Below are 23,493 nucleotides of genomic sequence, written 5' to 3'. Positions count from 1 at the left end.
AATTGGGGGAAAGGTGAAGGGGAATAAGAGGTACAAACCTCTAGTTATATAAAAAACGTCATGGGGGTATAATATACAGCTTAGGAAAAAATAGTCAGTATTATTGCAATAACTTTGTATGGTGACATATGTTTATCAGACCAACATTGTCATGATCATATCATAGGGAATATAAATGTTGACTATGGTATGTACCTAAAACTAATATAGTGCTGTATGTTAACTAGACTTTAATAAAAGAAATAGCTTACTTTCTATAGCTTATAACACATTTGTACTGATTTTCCACATACATATTATTAATAGACACATAATAAATGCAATTTTAGTTACTGAATAATTAAGGTTTTAATTGTGTTTAATTTTAAATACTTCCTCTTTTCTCAAAAAAGAGAAAATATTTTTGTTGTTATTTTTATGTTTACATATTTGTGGCATGCGATTTTCATCAGCATTTTGAAGAGGCAGTTTCTAGAGCAAAACTGACCTGAGAGGGTAACAGGCTTATGCCTTTTATTAGTTATAAAAGTGGTGTTTCAATAATTCTATCTGTATTATTTATTAGGTTCTTTGTTCTGTTATGTTCATTAAAAACATATCTAGACATTTCTCACAAGTGTTTGAAGAATGGCAAACAGCAGCAACACTTTTTGGAATTATTTAAGCACCCTTATTGGGACATGCAAGACATGCACAAATTGTAATTCACGGCCAGCGCCAGCCTGCAGCAGTGATGAACTGTCAGGTCCCCTTCTGGTATGCAATGCCCTTGGGGATGATTTTAGACTTGATTACATTAGAGTCACTTAATGAATGACTCAATCGCCTTTATACCTCTGTGTATTACTTGGGACAAGATAGGTCAAAATAGAATTGTTTTGAATGGTTTCAAGAAAATTGTTGTAAGAAATGTTATAGTTAATTTCTAAAGACTCTGAAGATAGCTACTGTGCTGCTATATGGCAACCGTCTTATATTTATGACAGTTGTATTTCATTGTTATTGGGTTCATATTCATGAAAATAATTACAGCCAGTATGTACCTCCTCCTTTACTACATCATCCTGCCCTCCTTTGGGTTTTTCTCCAGTCACTAAAAACCAATCCACTGTATAATTCCATAGCAACAGGCCATGCGTGCGGCAGGTTATGCTTCTGAAATCTGAAAGCATCTAATCACTTCCTAGAGGTACACTGTAGCACTTGCAAGTTTTAAGTAATTCCACAGAACCCTTTTAATTTCCGTTGCCAGCTACCTGGCTTCCTTTTGGTAAAGATAGAAATTCTTTCTCCAAAGGTTCGTCTGGCCACAAAAATTCACCAGGGACTGCAATGCTGCCTTTTTAAATTACAGAGAAAAAAAAGAACCAAGATTTCTTCAGTATAATTCTTCCTTACACATAGTACTTTACCACTACCAGGATAGACATCCCTTCATTTCATGTTTTGTATGCATCATGAGAATATGTAATTCTTAACCATTAGCAACAAAAAGATTTTAATACATACTGCAAAAAAATGAGGTTATTTTTTCAGAAATTTTTACACTGTGTAGTATAATTTTTACATCATAGATAATATACACTATTCTAAAAAATATAGACTTGTTTATATTTTCTGGCCATGTATGACCTTGAGATCAATCTCCTTTTTTCCCTAGAAATATCAGATTATTAGAGTGAACCTTTATAGTCTTCCTAGGTCATCTTCATAAGTTAAAACATTTTGACCTCTGTGTTGCAGATTTGCGCTTTGGTTTTTACTAATTCTTGCATTTAGTGGAATATTATATGAGTGGGCAGACAGGCGTCCACGGCTGTTGGCTGGTGCCCATTCTTCCATGATTACTAACAGGTTTTCTCATTGATCACTTTATGGGATCACTCCCTGATGACACACTTCCCCATTTATCAGCTTTCTTAGACTCCCAAATGCACCTGTCACTAACCCTGCTTCTCTACCCTCACTGAGCACAGGGGTTTCAGAAGGAACTGAGGTGCCTTTATTTGAAATAGGCTAGTAACGTCTGCTACAAAGGACACACGAACTTGCTGAGGGGATGTGCAGGATAAAGGAGCAATCTTATTAAGGGAGTCTGCAGAGAAAGGTGACGTTGTAGGAAGTATGATAAACAGAATGGGTGATGAGATGGAAGGGAGCAACAGTGGGGAGAGGCACTGGTACAGTCTTCCTAAGCCACTGTAGGAAATTTCTTTGTCTCTGACCTTGTTTGGGGGCATGATAGTATAAGATATTGGTAAAGGGAAGGTCCATATTTATGGTAGATAAACTAGGTATGTGGATTAGAAATATGCTTTTTTTGTTAGTTTACTCACATGGGCAGGTATCTTAACTGATTCATTGATTTTTTTTGACAATATTGCAACATACAGTGATATATGTCACATACAATGCATTCCCAAGAGTGAAAATGCAATGACAACAAATCTCACAAAAATTTAAATAAACAGATGGCTAGAGTTAGTCCCATTAGAGTTATAAGCAAGACAGCAGGACATTATTGACTAGGAAAAGACCAATGAGAAGAAAAAATAGAAACAGCAGCTTCAACAAGGGAGGTGGAATGAAATTTAGCCAAAATGAGAAGATAAAAGAAAAAAAAATTGGGGGAAGTTAATGGGGACTCTTAAGTTCCTTAAGACAGGAGATGTTGCTCTTGATAACCAGGCACCTGGTTGCCTGGGCACCTGAAAGTCCTTAGTAGTTACTGAATGAGTGCATGAATGAATCAATGGAGGAGTCCACAAAGGTGTTAGGAGAGTGCACAAAGAAACAGGGGAGTGATGAGATATTCTGGGGATATGATCCTCGCCTCTGGGGACACAGTCCTTGCCCCATGATAGCTTATAGATTCAGTAAAATGTCAATGGAGAATACAAACAGGGTGCTGTGTATGTAACACAGGCATGTGGTGGAGGCAGTGGTTGTAGTTGTGGTGGTGTGTGTTATGGGTAGGCCTGCCCTTTCAGCCGTGGGCTAGAGGTGGGAGTTGGGGGCTGACAGTGAATGATACCTAGGTCTAGAGACCTGCATGCCATGGGGAGTTATCAATGGGTCAAATTTACTCTTGTTTGCAGTGGGGCTATGGGATGACAGCTACTAAATCCCTATACACCCTGGGTGCCCCCCTCAAGGACCAGACTCATGTTCAAATCCCAGCTGTGGTTTTCTCTCTATTCATTCATTTACCCTTCATTTCTCATCACCTGTGTCCTAAGATATCCCTCAATGGAGGATTGTGATACATATTCATGCTTTCCCCAGTTTGGGAAATTTTCCTCTCTAGTCTGCCCTGCCTCCCAGGTTGACCTTAAAAGACCACTGATTATGTCAGTTCTTGCAGACCTTCCACCACCTTAGCTGTCACTTATAATTGGATCTGAAATTACCTGAACCCTGAGATCCAGACAGACCCCTCTGCACATTATTTGCTGAATGTATTGTCCTTACCTACCTCCATGCTTGAGCTCGTGCACTTTTCAAAATTCTGCCTATTTTCTAAGGCCCAGATTGAGTGCAATTTCTTTCATGATATGTAATAGTTATATCTCTACTTTTGACCTCTATTTAGAATAGTGTATATTCTACCATCTTTTGGATATGCCATATCTCCTCTGTTGGCCCATAATTTCTTTGAAAGTAGTAACCATGTCTATTTGATTCCCACCCCTCACCTGTCGCAGCATCTAGTATGGTATCTTCCACATACCCTGTTTCCCCGAAAATAAGACAGTGTCTTATATTAATTTTTTCTCCCAAAGTTGCACTAGGTCTTATTTTCAGGGGATGTCTTATTTTCGGGGAAACATGGTAGTTACTAAATGTTAATGGAATGGTTTAATAAACAAATATATTTAAAAGAGTGGGAATACTTTGTTAATTGTTTGTAGAGGTATAAAAACAAAAGGAGGGAAAATACTCTGCTACTAAGGAATTTATAACCTAGAAGATATGCTTGCAAACAACCTAGAGATGATTTTACAAATGCCAAATTCTTCAGTACAAATCAAACACCTAGGTGCTTAGGAGGAATTAGAAGTGGTGGAAGCTATAGACTCTTTCAAGTGTGAAACTATGAACATGCAGAGGCAAAGAACCATCCGTATCCATCCTTAAGTGGGCTTTCGATCATGTTCCCTCTGTCATCTCCAGTGAAACAATGGAAAGATATGACAGCTGATATTTGCTTCCTCTATTTGTGTTTTAATTACAAAATAATGTGAGTGTCTGTGCAAGAAATGTTGTTTGGCTCTGTCTTCCATCTCAGAAACATGTCTTTGTTTATGGGCACATCCCTTGTTCCAGGGCTCAGTTCCCATGATTAGTATGTGCTATTATTCTTTCAATAGCTCCACACATTTAGGCACTATACCATTTGTCTTAGTATGCTGTATAAAGGATAGATTTGATTGTTTTATGGTTTGGTTTTTAATCTTCTGGACATAACGATTATGAGGCCATGCTCCTTCATGATGTTTCTTGGTTCCTCTTCTGCCCTCAACTGTCTCTTTCTGGTTCCAGATTCTCCAGAACACTCCATCACATTTAGACTACTTTATCATTCTCCTTGTTGTTCTTTCTGTCCCTGATCCTTCCTGCCAGAGTAATCTTTTTGAAATATCAGTTTTGCCTTGTACCCAACTCATCCATCCTTACCCCTGGACCTATTAAAAAACCCATAGAAGCGCCTTATTGATTACAGAATGAGGTCCAGTCTCTACAATCTGACCCAGGTTGTACTGCCTGCTCCTTCAGCTACCCCTACCCTCTGCCCTCTAACTGGAGTCTGCTACGTCCTCTACATGAGGACACCTTTCCTTTTGAGCTTAAATTCTATGCACCTCCTACACCACAGCTGCAGCAACACCTCTTGTCCCCACAGATCCCTGGCTGTGAGGCATAATCCATGTTAAACACGTCTCTATTTTATAACATAGGATGATTTGGATCTGGGGGAGATATAATGTCAAAAAAGAAATTGGGCTGAAGCCGGTTTGGCTCAGTGGTAGAGTGTTGGTCTGTGGACTGAAAGGTCCCAGGTTCAATCCCGGTCAAGGGCATGTACATTGGTTGCGGGCACATCCCCGGTGGGGGGTGATCAAGAGGCAGCTGGCCGATGTTTCTCTCTCATCGACATTTCTAGCTCTCTATCTCTCTCTGTTAAAAATCAATAAAATATATTAAAAAAAAAAGAAATTGGGCAGCAGGTAAAACAGCTGGGCTGAATCAAATGGAAAGCCTCTGCTTCTGGCTTAATGGAAGTGATAGCTGGAATGTGTGATTCTGCTGAACCCATCGTTTCCAAGGTGTATCCAGGAAATTTTATTACAGCAAAATCTATAAAATCAAATTTAGTTAAAAATAAACAGTGAAATTATAGAGATCAGTGCCTTACTTGAAAGTCCTTGTTGGGTTTTGAGCCTGTAATAATGAGAACCTTCTAGAGTTAAGAACATTGGATTTGGATATCTTTAAGAAATCTAGATTTCTTTAACTCTTCTGTCTTTCACAGATTTTAAGGAAACCCCCGTGGCATATTATAGTGCATTGGATTGCTGTGTTTGAAGTTCAGAGTTCTGATGTATATTGTTTAATACAGAGTTATAACAGTTTTAATAGTTTTCCTCATTATTTTACTGAGCTTGGCTTAGAAGAAGATAGGTAGGTCCATCCTTCTGTTTACATACAACAGTTTGAGATTAATTAAATAAGTAGAGGGCCATTGAGCTTCAATTTTTTTTCCCCCACAAAATTATAAATCGGATAGATCTCTTTCACCGTGCAGGAGGCCAGTGGTATGCCTGCCAAGCTGTTGGCTCAGGCAGCCCGTCCTTTGTCCAGACCCAGAATAGAACAGTGGATGATCAAACAATGCTGAGTAAGGTGTGAGCAGGTGGCACCACCTGTATCCATCTAATTCAAGCCCATCTAATCTGCCACTTACATGTGAAAAAACAAAGCGTGAGAGTATTGATGAAAGGATAGCAGTGGATCTGGCTTATGCTGGAAGCCCCTCATAGAAGATTATCATAAAAACTAGCTACTCATCCTGGACACCCAGGAATTACCCAATGGGCTAGAGCTATTTCTGTATTACCTTTGCAAGTTGGGATATTCTTGACATTTATAGCTGTGTACACCAGGACATTAAAAAGCTTATTTAAATATTTATTCTATCTTTACTACCTGTGTAAAATCTTCAGGGCAATGAAAATTCCAGCAAGCCTTTAGTACCGTACTTTTGAATTTACAAAGGGATGTGGATTGTGGATTTCATGGTTTGGGAACAGCTCTCTCCATATGGACCTCTATAGGAGATTCCTTATAGAATTACAATGCAGGAAACCCGGCCTCTGGTCCGGAGTGCTGGGTCCCTTCCAGCTGTACATCACCCTGACAGCTAATGAGATGTCGACTTTGGTTACTTTTCTGTGAGAAAAATGAGTGAACCAAATCCCAGGAACATTTTTGTAACTGTGGGGGGTGGATTAAGAGAAGGCTTATGACATTTCAAACCACATTTAAAGCATGTTAAAAAAAACTTCCCATGTTTCTACTTCATAAAATATGTCAGGGATTTTGCAGGTATAGAAGATTTCTCACCAGAATATTCTTTGAGCTAAAAATAACTAAACTTAAAGTTAAAAAAATAATGTTGCAATAAATAATAGGTTGTACTGTAAGTGGAGCACTTGAAAAATGAGTGAAAAGTCTTGTGAACACATTCCCAACAATTGATTTTGAGGAGCTGACAATTTACACAATTTCCTAAAATGAAGAAAGACATGACCAACGTAATTAAAGTTTCTAATAATTGAATTTGAGTATTTGCTTTCTAATTATTTATAATATAAATGGAAATATTTATTGCTCAATTCCGTCTAGTGAAACCATCCTCAACTTAGGAATGTTACTCAAGATTTTTTCCCTTTCAAATGCAAATGCATTCTCTAATTTTTCTTGAGGAAGTTTTTTTTTTTTTTTTTTTTTTTTTTAAAGATTACCTCTTTTGGAGCTCTATGACATTAAACTGAATTTTATGAGGTTTTTTTTCTCCCCCCAAAGCTACATATTTGTGAGACTTGTGTAGAAATCAGGTTATATTTAGCCATCCTTAATGTATATTCTGCATAGAATTATTCTTGCTGTTGATTAATAAGACAATGAATTAAATATGAAGTAGCAGCAAAAACTTTCTACCTACCGTACCACTTTTAGGAGAGCGGGAATGTAGAATATAATGTCTATTCGATATCCTCTTTGCAGTTTCGCTTAGTTATGATTCCTAGATGTTACAGTTTACTCAGGTTAGAAATGGACTCCATTATTTCACTACTGTTCAGTTACATTATCACAGGCACATGTTTTCAGTCAGCCTCTCAGATTAGCAAAATATCTTGCATAATTGTCATTTTAAAATGCATTTGATTGTGACATTAGTTTCTCTCTTACCCTGATGTTTATCCCTGAGAAAGCCCCCCGTAATTTCCAGTGTGGAAGCCAAAGCCATTCTTTATAGTAAACACAACTCCTGTTTGAGGGAGCAGCCCAGCAGTGGGGGTTATTTTAATGGACATGCTGTATTACTTTAATCTAACCCCTCTACCATCTGTTCTTCCCATAACAGTGAATGAAAAAAAAAAAAAAAGAAAGAAAGAACATATTTTATGTTTCAGGGTTACATTAGTAAAAAGTAAGATAAAAGTGATTTAAAAGCATGCATATGTTCTTAGTACAAGGCAGTCTGCATCTGTGATGTTTTTTCTCATGGTTCAGACACAAATCAAGAGGAAAGCTGCTTCATGCTTGAGAGAGTGAAAGTTTTTTCATGGAAAACAGGACTTTACCATAAGAGGGTCCCTCTCTTTATTTTGCAGCTAAAAATGATAAAAACCTCAATGAGCTGCCAGAGTAAAAATAGATAACTGTAACATCTATTGTTGGAACATCTGGCATTTTTCCTGAGTTGGGTGGTTGCTGCCACATCCAGATGAATGCTGAGCACCTGTCCGGAACATGTTGGTGAGGCAGGAATGAATCTCATGACTCTTATCAAAACAGCGATATCTTTGGGTGTAATTGTGGTGAATGCCTGTGGGTGTAACTATGGTCGACGGTGCTTCTGTGGTGAGAGGACATCACCCAAGGGTGTGTGCAGGTGGTTTACTGGAGTGTAGAGGTTGGACAAAGCCTCCTTTCTGAAAGTATACTTTGGATCCATTACTGCTTAGAGGGTAGGACACTGCCATCATGGTTATCAAAGTACGTAAGCCTATACACTGTATGAGCCTGGGGTACTGGAAAAACTAAGGACTCTGGAGTGGTATTTCTCCTCCTAAACTTCATAATTATAGGATCTTGGGCAATTTTTTTGAGCTTCATTTGTTTCATCTGTAAAGAGATTAATAATACCTGTAAGATGTTGTTAGCATTTAATAAGGTAATGTCTATGGGATCTCAGCATAGTGATTAACACATAGCAAGTAGTTATTATTGTTGCTGTTGTGGGTATTAGTTAGCATATGCAAATCAGATCATAAATTGCCTTTTAATCAGTCAGTTCATTTTTTGCTTCTTAAGCAATCACAGTGTTAAAAGAGAGAGTAATGCCTCCCTCCTGTGAACTCCTAAACTATATTGTTTTTCTCTCTATTTGGGTCCTCGTCATTTTCTAACTTGTATTAAAGCTATGCTTTTTGAACATGACTTTATTTATAAAGTTATTTATACTCTTCCTAATGTGAACACCTGGAAGATAGAGCTGTATTTTTCATATCATCTGGCACCTTGCCTTGCAAGTAGTAGACACTCAAATATTATAATGAATTGTAGAAGTAATGATTGTAAATAGTTCCCCTTGGATGCATACAAAGCTCCGAATGATGGCTCAGACCTTTTACCGGATGAGATACTAGTTTCTAGAAGGAATGATTCAGCTGGGGGAGATGGATGTCAGCTGACATCCATTTGTAGCAGTCATCCAAGCTCTTTGCCTGTCAGCTTTGGAGGCTGGCATTTGGTTTCATGTTATGAGAAACAGGGTATCCTTAACTGACTCATTTTTTTAAATTAGCCAAAATGAATGTCTTCTTATTTTAAATTTTAAATAAGAAATGCGGGTTAAAGTGTATAGTACTCTGAATGACAACAAATTTCCTAAGAAAGAAAAAAAATGTTTTAGCAAAATTAATCAAAAACTAATTTTTAGTAAACTTTCTTTTACTTGATTGATGTACCTAATTAAAATAGGAAGTTGAATTATTCTATTTCATAGCCTTAAATATAGGAGAAAGGGTTGTTACATTTAAAAGGAAGAAGACCATATATTCTACAACTTGTAACACAATTTTGTTTACTTGATGGTAGTATAGATACTGGCAATCACTAGGAGAACCATCTGCTGGTCTTGCATATATTCTAATTAATCACGATTCTCACCATTTCTCTACCCTTTAAAACAGATCGTTGGGCTTTCAACCAAAGTTTAGCTGGTAACAATTCTTGGTACCAAAGTGCATTTCAGCTTTGAAAACTAGAGTATTTGGAAGAAAGACCTAGTGTTTAGGTAATTGTCTAGTAGACTGATTTCTTTTTGCAGTTGGGATATTAATATCATATATGTTTTTCTCTTACATGCCTGTAAGATGGGTCTGAAGACACAGTCTCTGGAAAATACAGTGTAGAGAAAATGTCATTTTTACAGGATCATAATTTGATAATCATGTCCTTTTATACACATAAAAGTCATTAATCAGGACCTGTACACACAACATACATATCTGTGACATGTTTGCATTTTTGAGAATGCTTTGGTGCATATTATTTAATTGATCTTCACAGCAATTCTATAAGGTAGTCTGTTTCTATCCTATAGGTGGAAAAAATCAAGGCCAAGGACAGTGATCTTTTGTATAAGTCATATTAGATTACAGCAGATCAGGTCTAATGCTGTTTTTATTAGAATGCCTCGTCAGTAACTTTAAATTGCATTTTTATGCATCAAAAGCTCCACCTTCTAGGCAGCCTTTGGCTCCTCACAGTTGACCCAGATTTGATTCTGATTGGTCAGTTTCTATGCCAGTCAGCATCAAAAGCTCAGCCTCCTAGACAGCCATTGGCTCCTCACAGCTCACCCAGATTTGGTTCTGACTGGTCAGTTTTTATGCCAGTCCATGTCTCCGGGTCTATCGCAAGGCCTGATCAGACCCTGCCTCTCTCTCCAGACTTTCCTCCAGACCTGATCTGCAGCCCCCTTGGCAGTCAGTGCTGGGTCACCACGGCAACCCAGCACTAGCTGTAAGACTGATTTTCCGTTTTTGATCGAGCCTTTAGTCTGTCATTATGGATCCTGTGTTTTTATATATTAGAATAGATGGGTATAGAGTTTCCATTTTGCAAGATAAAGAGTTCTGGAAATGGATGTTGGTAATGGTTGCACAGAGATGTCACTGTACTCACTGCCACTGAATTGTACATTTAAAATGGATCAGTTTCAAAGTTTACGTTATTTATATATATATCTCCACAATTAAAAATAAAATTTAAAAAAGAAAGGGAACAATTAAAGAGAATGAGAAAGTGGGAAACAATGCTTCTATAGACACTCCCATATAGGTTATTGTCTAAATATAATTTTCCCTTATCTTGAAAAAATGTCTAGGATTGCATATGGTAGTAGCACATTTAGTTTTTGTAAAATCTGCCAAACTGGTTTCTAGAGAGACTGTACCATTTTACATTCTCACCAGCAATGTATGAGTAATCCAGTTTTCCTGCATCTTGATCATCATTTGGTGTCACCATTTTTTACTTTATCCAGTCTACTAGTTATGCAGTAATACTTTATTGTGATTTTAATTTGCATCTCCCTAATTGCTAATGATGCTGACCATCTATTCATGTGATTATTTGTTATCTATATATCTAGTCAGTGAAATGTCTCTTCATGTCATTTGCTCAATTTTTAAGTTATTATTATTGGGGTTTGGGAGTTCTTTATGGATTCTAGAAACTAATCCTTTGTTTTATATGTGGTTTGCAAATATTTTCTCCCTGTCTGTGTCTTATTTTTTTATTTCCTTAATAGGGTCATTTGCAGAGCAAAAGTTTTTAATTTGATCAAGTCTAATTGATTAGTTTTCTTTTATGCATTGTACTTTTGGTATTGAGTCAAAGAACTCTTTATCTAGCCCCAGATTTTGAAGATTTTCTTTCATGTTATTTTCTAAAAGCTTTACAATTTTACTTTTATATTTAATTTGTATGTAAAGTATGAGACTTTGAGGTTCATTTTCTTTTTCCTATAGATGTCCAGTTACTCCAGCATCATTTGTTAAGTCTATTTTTCCTTTTCTTGAATTGCTTTTGCACTGTGTCAAAAATCAATGTATTATACGTCTATTTCTGGGCTCTCTATTTTGTTCTATTGATCTGTGCATCTGTTTCTCTACCAATAATACTACACAGTTATGCTTGCTGTAGTTATATGGTAAGTTTCGAAGTTGGGTGGACATATTATCTTACTCTATCATTCTTTTATAAGTAGTTTTAACAATTCCAGTTCCTTTGCCTTCTATTTAAATGTTATACATATATTGAAAACTTTTTATGTTCTTTTAACTACTTTTTCTGATCCTTTTATTTTCTCTATCCAATGTTTCCTTACATGTTTTCCAGACTTTCTTCAATTCTCTTTTAAATTTATTTAAATCTATTCTCTTTTTCACAATTTGTAATTTATAATTAGTTATTTAAATAAAGATTTATTCAATGTCTTTGAATTATTGAATTTCCCCCCTGTTTTGTGGTTGTTGTTGGTTATTTTTTCTTTGTAAATTTCTTAGTTTTAAATTTCTGATTCCAGGTGCTGTGCACCCATATGTGTATATGGTGTTTGTGTGTGGCGGGGGGGGGGGAGGAGTGGAGGAGGGCGTGGTGTCTCCAAATGCTTGTTGAGGCTTCTTATCACAGTTTGGAGTGTCTGTTGTGTTATACTTTTCCTTTGTTTTGTGGTTGGTTACTTGATGAGAATTTTTATGCAGCTGGGATAATTGTATTTCCGTTTTCATGTTTCTTTTCCTACAGGAGTTTTATAGAGAGTTTAATTTTCCTCCTGTTCCTTGCCATTTCATGAGCTGGGTTACTATTTCAAGAGCACTCTTTCCTGTCAGTTTTGTGAAATATAGTTTGTAAATGGATGATGATGGTGGTAGAGAGGGGAAGGAGGAAAGAGAATTTCCTTGTCTTCTTTTCTTTCCTGTCTGCTGGATCCTTAAGAACCCCTCTTCCTTCTTTCCTTTCACTGCTGTCTGTGAGGGACATGATCCACTCTCAATTCACTTCTCTTATGGAAATGACACTTGTCTGAAGTTGCCACTTTTGATGTTGCTTGATTTTAGACCCTTTCACTATGGCCAGTGCTGTGGGTCACTGCGTGCTCATATTTTGGCACTCAATTGTGATAATTTTGTCCATTTTGTCAATATCCTTTACTTGACGCTCCCTTTCTTTCATGGACTCTCTTAAATCTCTCCTTACCTTTCTCTCTGCACCCATAGACTCATAGCAACTGCTGTTGGATTTATATATATATATATAATTGATTTCAGAGAAGTAGGGAGAGGGAGAGATAGAAACATCAATGATGAGAATCATTGATCAGCTGCCTCCTGCACACCTCCTACTGGTGATTGAGCCCGCATGTGCTTTTGTCCAGAATCAAACCTGGGACCCCTTAGTCTGCAGACTGATGCTTTGTCTACTGAGCCAAATCAGCTAGGGCTGCAGTTGGATTTTTAAAAAATTTATAAATAACTTGAAGTTTGAAGTTTGGCATATTTTCTGCCTTCTAGTAATGCCGATAGATTGGGTCACGTGCGATTTAATTTATGCTCTCGATGATTGTATAGGTACTGGGAGAAGGATGTTTGGAAAGAAACAGATTTAGATGGCTGCTATTATTCTTCATACTCAGAAGTCTCTAGAATGCAGCAATTCATTGACCAGAAGGCATCATGTAACCCCTCTAAAATATGTGCTATGATATAGTAAAATTATAGCATATAACTTTCTTCTCATAACCATGACAATAAGAATTATTGACTTGGATTGCCATTCTAAATAATTTATCTTCTTTAAATTAGTGAAATATAGGGACAGGCATAGGAATCATATGTCTTAACTCTAGAAAGGATACCAAGATACTGATGGTATCATAGAGGGTTTTAGAGCTGAAAGAAAAATTAGGGAAAGTCTAATTTAACCAAACATGCCATTCTACGGAAAGAAAGTAATTGTCCCAGGCTGCCCTGAGAGTTACAAGCAAGGATTGACCTAGAGCGAAGCTCTCTTGACTTCCTGTTCCTACTGCCTCTTTCATTAAATGGCCCCTTTTCTGGATCAGCCTTTAGTGTGTAAAGTACCATCATGACCCTTTTCTTGTTGGGACAAAATAAATCACTTGCCCCAAATGACACATGTAGTAAGCGGGCGTGGGAAGAGCAGGGGCCTTGGTGAGCAGAGTCCATTCACTATGCCGCACATGCATGTACTCTCTGCTCTCTCTCTTTCCTCCGATACTTAATGGACACCTGAAACAGTTCAGATCAAACTACGGGGCTGTACTGTTCTAAGCAGAGTTCGCTTCTAGTGCAGCCCTTTGTAAAGGGATGGACGTGGCTGAGTGTTGAAGGGGCACACAGGTGCACGTTTGCAGGGCTTGAAAAACAAAGGTTTATGGCCAGGCTTCTCCTCTCTGCCTCTAAAGCTGTGTGAGGTCTCGGTCCAATGCAGTCACCCAATTTCTGCCTGTGTCAAGTACAGTGTACTTGCTGTCGTAGTTTCCTGACTATGGACGGGTGAGTTATCCCTCAAATTCTTCTTCGGGCGCTCTTGAAATGAGCACCTCATGGATGCCATGGTCCCTTGTGCTGAATTTTCTTTGTGAGCAAAGGACAGAAGGTTCTCTGCTGCGCCCACAGCACTTTCCACAGACACTCAGGGGAAGCGCTTGCCCCTCTCAACAGGGCTCAACAGTCTTGACTGGAGTGCTTCAGAAATAGGCCTGGTTTGTGCTTTTATCCAAACAAGCAGAGTCTGGGAATTTCTTGCTTGGGATAGCATGGCGATCTGAATTTTTCCTAGGCAAGCCATGTGGATGGTGTTACCAAAGGGCAAATCATGGCGCTCTGATCCCCACTCAGTAAGGAGATCCTGGGATGCCAGCACTGCATGGTGAAAGTGAAGGTGGCATCTTGTGAAAAGAGAGGCCGGTGCTCCTGCGGAGAAAAGGCCGATGCCATGTGGAGGTGTGATTAGGGACATGGAGTGCAGGATGCCCTGATGTGTCCAACTTGCAGTCCTGCAGGGAAAGCAGCTGGATTTACTATGATTTTTTTTTTTTTCTTGATGGACTATGGTGATAGTCCATACGTACATTTGGAAAATCATCTATAACAATAAAAGTATAATATGCTAGTTAGACTGGATGTTTTTCCTTTAGGACAAAGCTGCAGTAGCTAGGGGCTGAGGCAGAGGTGGCAGAGGCAGCAGAAGCCCCGGGCCATGGCCAGGGCCCTTGCACAAGTTTTGTGCATCGGGCCTCTAGTTGAAGTAATAATTAGAAATGGTAACAGAAAAATCTTGAACCTGAAACTGGAACTTTCACAGAACTCTGTCCTAAGCATGCTGTATTTATTAGCATCCTTTGGGGTTTCCCAGAGGAACTTCTGTACCTCATTGCTCTGACTTTGAGAGCCCCTAGGTGAGCTGCCTGATTGCACTGAGTGGGTAAGTCAGGATTCTTCCTTCTGCGCAAGGTGGGCCCAGTGTGAAGGGAAGAGTTTACCTTGTCCTGTGAAGATCTCACCATGGGTAAAATTTGCTCGACTAGCACGTGACAAGTAAAGAACAGTGGAGCCAAGGAATTTATCCTCCCTCCCCCAACACACACATCCCACCACAGACACACACTCCTCTTTCTTTTCTTTTTTTTTTTTCTGGGCTAAGAATTAAAGTGCAAAATGAACTTATATTTTGGTTCCAGAGAGTCTAAAACAGTTGCTGCCACTTTTTCTGGAAATATCTTTAACATTTATCCTGTTTTTCTCTCCAGTGTTTTCTCTCAAATGTAAAATCATGGTTTGACGTGCAGGCTTTGAGACCAGATAGGCTGTGGGAGGATTGTGCTATCTTATTCAAACTCTCAGTGATGCAGTTCCTCATCTGTAAAATGTAGATGTATTACTATACAGGTGTGATAAGGATTTACTGACTATATATATATTAGAAACATATATAACACACACACACACACACACACACACACACACACACACATATATATATATATATATATATATATATATATATATATATATAATGATTAGCACATTGACAGGCACATAGTAAGTTCTCAATCAATGGCATTTATTGCTATCATAGCAGGAAATCTCCATTATAGTACTAGACTTTAGTTTGGCATTACAAAACCAAAAATAGATAGAAATTAAATTACTAATTTTAGTGACCTGAGGACCTTCAAACTGAGCATATCTCCTAGGGAGGTCTGCTGAGCCTTTTACATTTCTTTCAACACCAGACCAAATACCCTGGCAACAAGTAAGCAGTGTGATTCCAACAAGGCACAGCATGGCCTGCAGCTGTATTTTCCTGATGATCCTACACATATTTGAGGTTTACTTTAGAAAGCTAGAAACACACCCCAGTGAATAGGGACAGCTTCTATGGACAAGACTTTTTAAAAGTCATATTGCAGTTAAATCAGGTAAGCATTTATGAACTATCCTACCATAGAGCCAGCACAGCCCTCAGAAAGTTAACGGTCCCATGTAAAGAGTGAGGGTGCAGCACGTGGACGCCTTCCTTAATCCTTATTTTTTTTTTGTGTCAGCATTTTTTTTTAATTCAGAAAAAATATTTAAAAAGCAAATAGAAATAAAATAATAAGCTTTCTTGAACACTCCCTTTGGCAGAATCATTTGGGTGGTGATGGAGAATTTGGGTTTGAATCTTGGCTCTGCCACCTGCTAACCTGATGGCCTTGGGCAAATCATGTTCCGCCTTGGGCCTTCCCTGCTCTCTCCATACAATGGGTTACTAATATTTCCATTAAAGCGTTAATATAAGAACCTCATGGGAGATGTGTGTGTAATTCACACTGAGCAGTTCATGAGTGCCTATTTAGTTTCACCCACGTTGGTTATTATTATTCGTATCTCTACCTTTCACCAGCCAGAAGGATTTTGTTTTGCACGATTGCTTACTGATGGCAAGTCAGGGGTGCCCCGCTGGTGCTGGAGTGAGTCTTGATTTGGTGCCTTAAACCCAATATGTCCTTTGGGGTGCTTGCAGAGCATAAAGACTATTAATATATATATATATATATATATATATATATATATATATATATATATATATATATATATATATTTGATTTTTTACAGAGAGGACAGGAGAGGGATAGAGAGTTAGAAACATTGATGGGAGAAAAACATCCATCAGCTGCCTCCCGCACATGCCCCACTTGGGATGTGCCCGCAACGAAGGTACATGCCCTTGACCGGAATCGAACCTGGACCCTTGAGTCCACAAGTCGATGCTCTATCCACTGAGCCAAACAAGTTAGGGCTTTTTTTTTTTTTTTTTTTTTTTTTTTTTTTAATTAATTAATGCACGTTTTCCACCCTCTGGTTTCAGTATTCCGGATTTCACACGGAGAGATCGGAATCTGATCACGATAGCCAGTGGGGCGGCAGTCCCCTGACGGACACGGCCTCCCCGCAGCTCCTGGACCCCGCGGACAGGCCCGGCTCCCAGCACGAGGCGTCCTGCGCCTACCGCCAGCTCCCGGACCGCAGCGCGCTCTGCTACGGCTTCGCGCTGGACCACCCGCGGCTGGTGGAGGAGCGGCACTTCCACAGCGCGGCCTGCGAGGGCGGCCGCTGCGAGGCCGGCAGGTACTTCCTGGGGGCGCCGCAGGCCGGCAGGGAGCCCTGGTGGGGCTCCCGCGCAGCGCTGCCCCTGACCAAGGCCTCCCCCGAGAGCAGAGAAGCCTATGAGAACAGCATGCCGCACATCGCCTCGGCCCACAGGATCCACGGTAAGGGCAGCTGAGGGACCCCCGAGCCCGCGGGGGTAACGGGGGTGAGGGGGTGGGATGGGGATGGAGGGGGAGCCTGGGCAGGTGTTAGCATCCCAGGCTGGATACTGCAGTGACTGACCCAGGGATTTTCTCAGACTCACGCCAATGGGACTGAAAACACCAGTTCCACTCCCTTTAAGAGTCTTTACTTTGCTAATAGTTTTGCAAAATGCATTTACGTTGGACAGGCGAGGAGAAATGATTCCTATTTATTTTTATGATTCCCATTTTAAACATCGAAAAGGTATAGGCAATGAAGTTAAAATGAATTGTTGAGTAAGTCTGTGGAACTTGCAGTATGTATGTCTGCACATGTTTTTGTGTGTATTATGTCCTTCTGTATTGCCATGCTTCAAATGTGGGCATCCGTGGTTTGGGACTCGGCCTACCTGTGCTGCTCTCTGAGGGTACTGTTGGCATTTTGGTGGGGTGGGCAGTCTCTGTAGGATGGTCCATCACTCAGGTCACAGGAAGTTGAGCCTCTCTGGCATCGAATGCCAGTCACTGCCACCTTCTGTCCTCATACGACAGCCCACAATGTCCCTGTGCGTGAAGGATGGAGAGATATGTGGGACCCAGGAGGTTTTTGTTTCACGGCTTTACAAACACACAGAAACGGGCACAGCTGTGAAAGCCCGTAGTGTTACGAATACTCTTCTTTGTTCATCCGAAAAGAAACTGGTCAAGGAGCTCTTCTTTCCATTTCAAACTCGGGTCCAGGCAGGTCTTTGAAACCTTCTCTATTTTATTAAAAGTTAATGACATTAAGATTGATCCAATGTCCCTGAAATGACATTTCTGTGTCTTTAGAATGAGAAATGTTTACTCACCTGTAAAGTCTTCGGTCAGATACCCCCAGGCACTGACTGCCTTCCATGATCTTTAAAAATATAAAATTTTATTGATTTCAGAGAAAAGAGAGAGAGAGAGAGAGAGAGAGAGAGAGAGAGAGAGAGAGAGAGAGAGACATCAATGATGAGAAAGAATCACTAATCAGCTGCCTCCTGCCTGCCCACACTGGGGAATGAGCCTGCAACCTAGCCATTTGCCCTGACCAGAATCAAACCTTGACCTCCTGGTTCATAGGTCTATGCTCAACCACTGAGCCACGTTGCCCGGGCACCTTCTTTGATTTTCATATTTCTGTTTTTGCTTTTTATTTGTGTCCTTTTACTCTGAGTTGCTCTAGTTTGGTAGACTGATAATGGAAACCCAGGGCAAAGGGCAATTGCTTGCCAAAGGATGGAGTGAAATGAAAATCCTGGCTTAACCTACATCGTCTGAAAGAAAATATTAGAAATAAAGTAAGAAGAGAAGAGAACAGGAAAGCAATAGGTAGTGTGGTTCAGCGCTTCTCTGCCACATTAGGCAGTTTGAAGCTTTCATGTGTCCCTTCCTTTTCCTCCTCTTTCTTTTCACACTGACTTCACACTGCTTGAGAATTATTTAATTCACGGTATATATTTTTCCTGCACAATTAGATCTCTTTCCTTGGTTTAGATGAATTATTAACATTTAAATGTTCTATTTATTCTTCATCTTATTTCAGAAACAATCTAAGATAGTAGTTAAATATGATTATGTATAAAACTGAGATTTTTTTACCACTACATTTGAGAAGACAATATTTATATTTTTGATTGAGACAAAGATATATACATATCCATGCACACATCTACACATATACATGTATATGAATGTCTATATATGTTATTAGCCCTTAAACAACTTAAAAAGTACATTAGAGCTTTATTGTAAGTGTGCTTACCGTAAGATACATTAAGCAATATTCACACTTTAAGTGATTTGTTTGGAATTGAGAAAATAGTCCTCCCTATTTCTTCTTCCTTAAATTCTATTGAAAGCATTTTCTAAGCATCATTTTACGTGGCATTTTCCCAGAAAATAACATCAACCAAATGCTGTGCAGTTTTCTTTTGTTATTTACAGCTGGACAGGTCCGATGATGTGCATACATGAAGTAGAAACATGCTTCACCGTTCCGCTAATTGGCACTCACAACCTACAAACGAGGCTTACATTCTAGAAAACTTGTTATAGACTCCATCTGCACTTAAAAGCCACAGAACTATGAATTCCAGTACAACACGTTGAGACTCTGTCCTGTGAGCCTGTCTGTTTCAAATATTGGTGCATGTGTTAAAAAAAAGAGAAAGATATAAAGGTTTTTTGTTGTTGTTTGTTTTGTGTTTTTTTTTTTTGAAAAAGGAATACACCTACATTTTGCGGGGAGGGGGGTGAATTTCGAGACCACTTACCTTTTGCTTTTTCTCGTTTCTAGGGCGAGGTCATTGGGATGAAGACAGTGTGGTCAGTTCTCCAGACCCCGGGTCCGCCAGCGAATCAGGTGACCGATATCGCACCGAGCAATATCAAAGTAGCCCGCACGAACCTAGCAAAATTGAAACTCTGATAAGAGCTACCCAGCAAATGATTAAAGAAGAAGAGAACAGGTTGCAGCTGAGGAAAGCCGCCCCAGACCAACTGGCTTCCATTAACGGAGCTGGGAAGAAACACTCCCTCTGTTTCGCAAACTACCAACAGCCCCCACCCCCGACAGGCGAAGTCTGCCATGGCTCCACTCTCGCCAACTCTTCGCCGTGTGACCACATCCAGCAGAGGGAGGGGAAGATGCTGAGCCCCCACGAAAACGACTATGACAACAGCCCCACGGCACTGTCTCGGATAAGTAGTCCCAATTCAGATCGCATTTCAAAATCCAGTCTGATCCTAGCTAAAGACTATCTCCATTCGGATATGTCTCCTCATCAGACAGCAGGAGACCACCCTGCCCTCTCTCCACACTGCTTTGGCTCTCACCGGCAGTATTTTGATAAGCATGCTTACACATTAACTGGATATGCCTTGGAGCACTTATATGACAGCGAAACCATTAGAAACTATTCCTTGGGCTGTAATGGCTCACACTTTGATGTAACTTCCCATCTAAGGATGCAGCCAGACCCAGCACAAGGACATAAGGGAACATCTGTTATAATAACCAATGGAAGCTGATGTTTTTCTAAAAATATTTTGTTCTTTAAGGATCTCTGAAACATATTTATAGTTTAATGCCCCATGACCAGTATTTACTACGCTACACATCATTAGAGAGGGTAATTTAAGTTACTGGGTGTTTGACATGTGTTCCTTTGAAATCAAAGAGAAAAAAAACAAAACAACAACAGCATTAGCATTCAAGGTTTAGCACAGATAATGGAGCTAAAGTGAGTACACAAATTTCTCCTCTAATTATATGGGAACAGAATAGATACACTTTTAATTGAAAAACACTTGTGTAGATTAAGTGAGCATGTGTACCACATGAAAGGACTGATGGATGACATCATCGTGCGGGGATGATCCAGTGACCCTCGTGCACACAGAGCGCTATCTACAAGCTGCAGTGTACACTTCCATGCAGAAATATAGACCATGTACCATCAGTTCACCCCAAATGGGTAACTTTCCTTAACCTTAGAACATTAAGATTATTAAAGAAATGTTTATTCTCAGCTAAGAGAGAGAGAGAGAGAGAGAAATACATCTTGTAAAGTGTTTTCTTCTTCATGTTTCTTACCAGCCAGCTCATTTGGTTCAGGTATAAATTAGGGAAATGGTATAAGAATGCGTTTTCACTTGGTACCTATTATAAGCAATCAGGAAGTGGTGATTTATTATTTTTTTTTTACCTTACTTTTGAGTTAGACAAGGAACAGGATCACATTGACATATCAGTGAGGGTTTTTCTAAGTGAAAGTACTGAGACATTGGGACACACATCAAAAACCTGGAGTGCCAATTGGAAATAGTGAAGCTAGGAAGGCCAGAGGCAAAACGAACCATTTAAGGTTCAGAATATGTAGTCAACATATTTGGGGCTTATAAAACCAACCCTCCCCAAATTCAAATTAATTCACCAAGAAAAAAAGGCTAATATGTGCAAAAACTAAGGAACAAAACAGTGAAGTGCTACATGATAGCAGCTAAGTTTTTGACAACATTTCAAAGTACAGGTGTGCAAATGTGACAACATGTGGAAAGCCTCCAGAGAGAGTCTAAGACAAACGCTTAGGCTGATAGGCAAGGGATTAAATAGGCAAGATAGCACTTTGAACAACAGGCGAAGTATTCATTTTCCTTATTGTTTTTTATTGTCTAAAGTTTTACATATGTCTCCTTTCCCCCAATTGACCCCCCACTCCCACCCCTGGCCTGCAGCCATTCCCACCCCGGGCAAGCAAAAACAATAAAATTGGTCTCAAATGAAACTGCAGAAAGACTAGCAGACTAAGAAGCCGAGATCTCTGAGTTCTGGTTCTAACCATGCCTATAACTGATTTTGGGACATAGATGTATCACTCACCACACAGGGCCCTAGGATCTTCATCCAATGGCAGTTCTAATGTTCCACCGCTCTGTGGTTCAGTGATGCCACAGAACCAAACTTTTTAATCGGTTCACTCTCTGCTGTGAGTTGTCAAGACTGATCGTTCTGGCCTTCCTGTACTCATAAAGAGGTTTAGATGCTTCCTGGCTTAAGCAGGTGCATGGACTCTTTTAGGCATGTATAGTTACAGACAACTTTCTAGTTCAGCCGATATATAGAAGGTAAAACTGATGAGGGAGAAGAAAAATGAATAAGATTTATCTAATGCACTAATTCTCTAAAAATCAAAGTGAGGTGACATGTTATTAGAGACATTTCATAGCTAATATTTTCTAGGAGCCCCATGCCTGAAACTCTTGCCATATTAAGAGGTAATGTATTGGAAGACACTGAGTTATAATTTTGAGACACCATGACATTGAACACTCAGGGATTTAGTACTGTATTTTCATATAACACAGTCATTTGGCAATCCATAGGTAGGTGACAATCTGAATGCTGATAATCTGAGAAATCAATATTGGGTTGTTTGTACACAAGAAAAGTGGCTACATAAAATTAAATAAATATGTCTTGGGTATGATGGAACAACATTGTGCTGTAAATGGAAAAAGTACAAGTGAGTGAGAAAGTTAGTGGTTATATATCCTTTCTAAAAAGTTCAAACAATAAAAACTACATTTTGAACTATCCAGGCAGAAGTATTCAGTATTTTTGAGAAAAAATATTTATAAGAAGCCCCTGGAATATTTAAGATGAATTTTTGATCATTCTGCAACATGAAGTAAGGTTTTAGGAATGCTAAAGGTTTTGTAGACTTCTGTAGATGGATAAATGTTCAAAGACAAATATCTGAAGAATATGGTGTTTTGGAAAGGAAATCTATACAGATGGGTTTTATTGATGGATATACATTGTACTAAAAGGTCATGGGAAGATGCTGTAAAGGAAATAGAATCTTAAGAATTAAGGAAAATGAACTAATATTAAAGAAAAGATTGTCACTAAAGAAATTTCAGTGGGATATTTATATGGAAGAAAGTTAATTGAGGAAAGATGTAAATTGTAAGTTCTATAAATGGGGTAATCAGAAGGACTAATGTTCTTTAAAATAGTATGACCAATATTTTTAAGTGAGGGTAGAATTACATCTTAAATTAAATTTTTTGATAGATTGACCCACTTTTAAATATAAACATTTTCTTTACTATGTTATATGTCATAATTGTATAATATCATATTTATTACATTACATATAATGCCATACAGGCCTACAGTATTCTAGAGCTTACATTTTTTTTTGCAGTGTGGCACGATTATTGCAGAATGACCCAAGATAAAATGAGATAGGTTATGGCAAGGCAACTTTTCAATATACTGTACACATAGACATGTTAAAATCTATTTATAATCTACATTATTTTGTTCTGTGCAGAAACATATTGCCTCAAAATGAAGATGTTATCTGTGTTTTAAAAATATGGGATGTAAAATATGTATGCTCCCCATAACTTGATCAGTTGAAATTAAACTTAAATTGGCTTTAGTTTTAATCCTTGATTTCCATTACTTGTTTAAATTCTGAGAGTCGTGAAACTTGACTGAAATAGACAAAGAAGTATGATTTTTATATCACCTTGGGGATTCATACAGATGTGCTCTATCCAAGTACTCTTACGATATGTAACGATTCATTAGATGAAACAAAGCTCGTGCTTTCTAGTAATAATAATATCTTTATTGCCCATTTTATCTGCCTGCCCTACCTAATTTATAAATTTGAGTGACCAAAGGAAAAAAATGAATATTTCCCCCATCGTTCTTTAGAAAATTTTGTTAAAAGTACTATTGAGAATACACAAATTTGGCATACTACTTTTGGGTGCATAGTATTATTGTC

General features: G+C 38.8%; 1 protein-coding gene across 2 annotated transcripts in view; it reads left to right on the top strand.

Annotated features, from left to right (window-relative positions):
• The window catches only part of SIM1 (SIM bHLH transcription factor 1), a 65,546-nt gene extending 44,399 nt beyond the window's left edge, over positions 1-21,147 (top strand). For both annotated transcript variants that reach the window (XM_084889499.1, XM_084889498.1), the window contains exons 11-12: positions 16,738-17,140; positions 19,485-21,147. In XM_084889499.1, coding sequence (XP_084745625.1) covers positions 16,738-17,140; positions 19,485-20,218 — 1,137 coding nt within the window. In that variant the 3' untranslated portion in view covers positions 20,219-21,147. The remainder of the gene's footprint in view (positions 1-16,737; positions 17,141-19,484) is intronic.
• The last annotated feature ends 2,346 nt before the right edge of the window (positions 21,148-23,493 follow it).

The sequence above is a fragment of the Pipistrellus hanaki genome, assembly GCF_964339955.1.
Source record: "Pipistrellus hanaki genome assembly, chromosome: 7".
Classification (NCBI taxonomy): Eukaryota; Metazoa; Chordata; class Mammalia; order Chiroptera; family Vespertilionidae; genus Pipistrellus; species Pipistrellus hanaki.
This window is presented reverse-complemented; position numbering and strand designations above follow the sequence as displayed.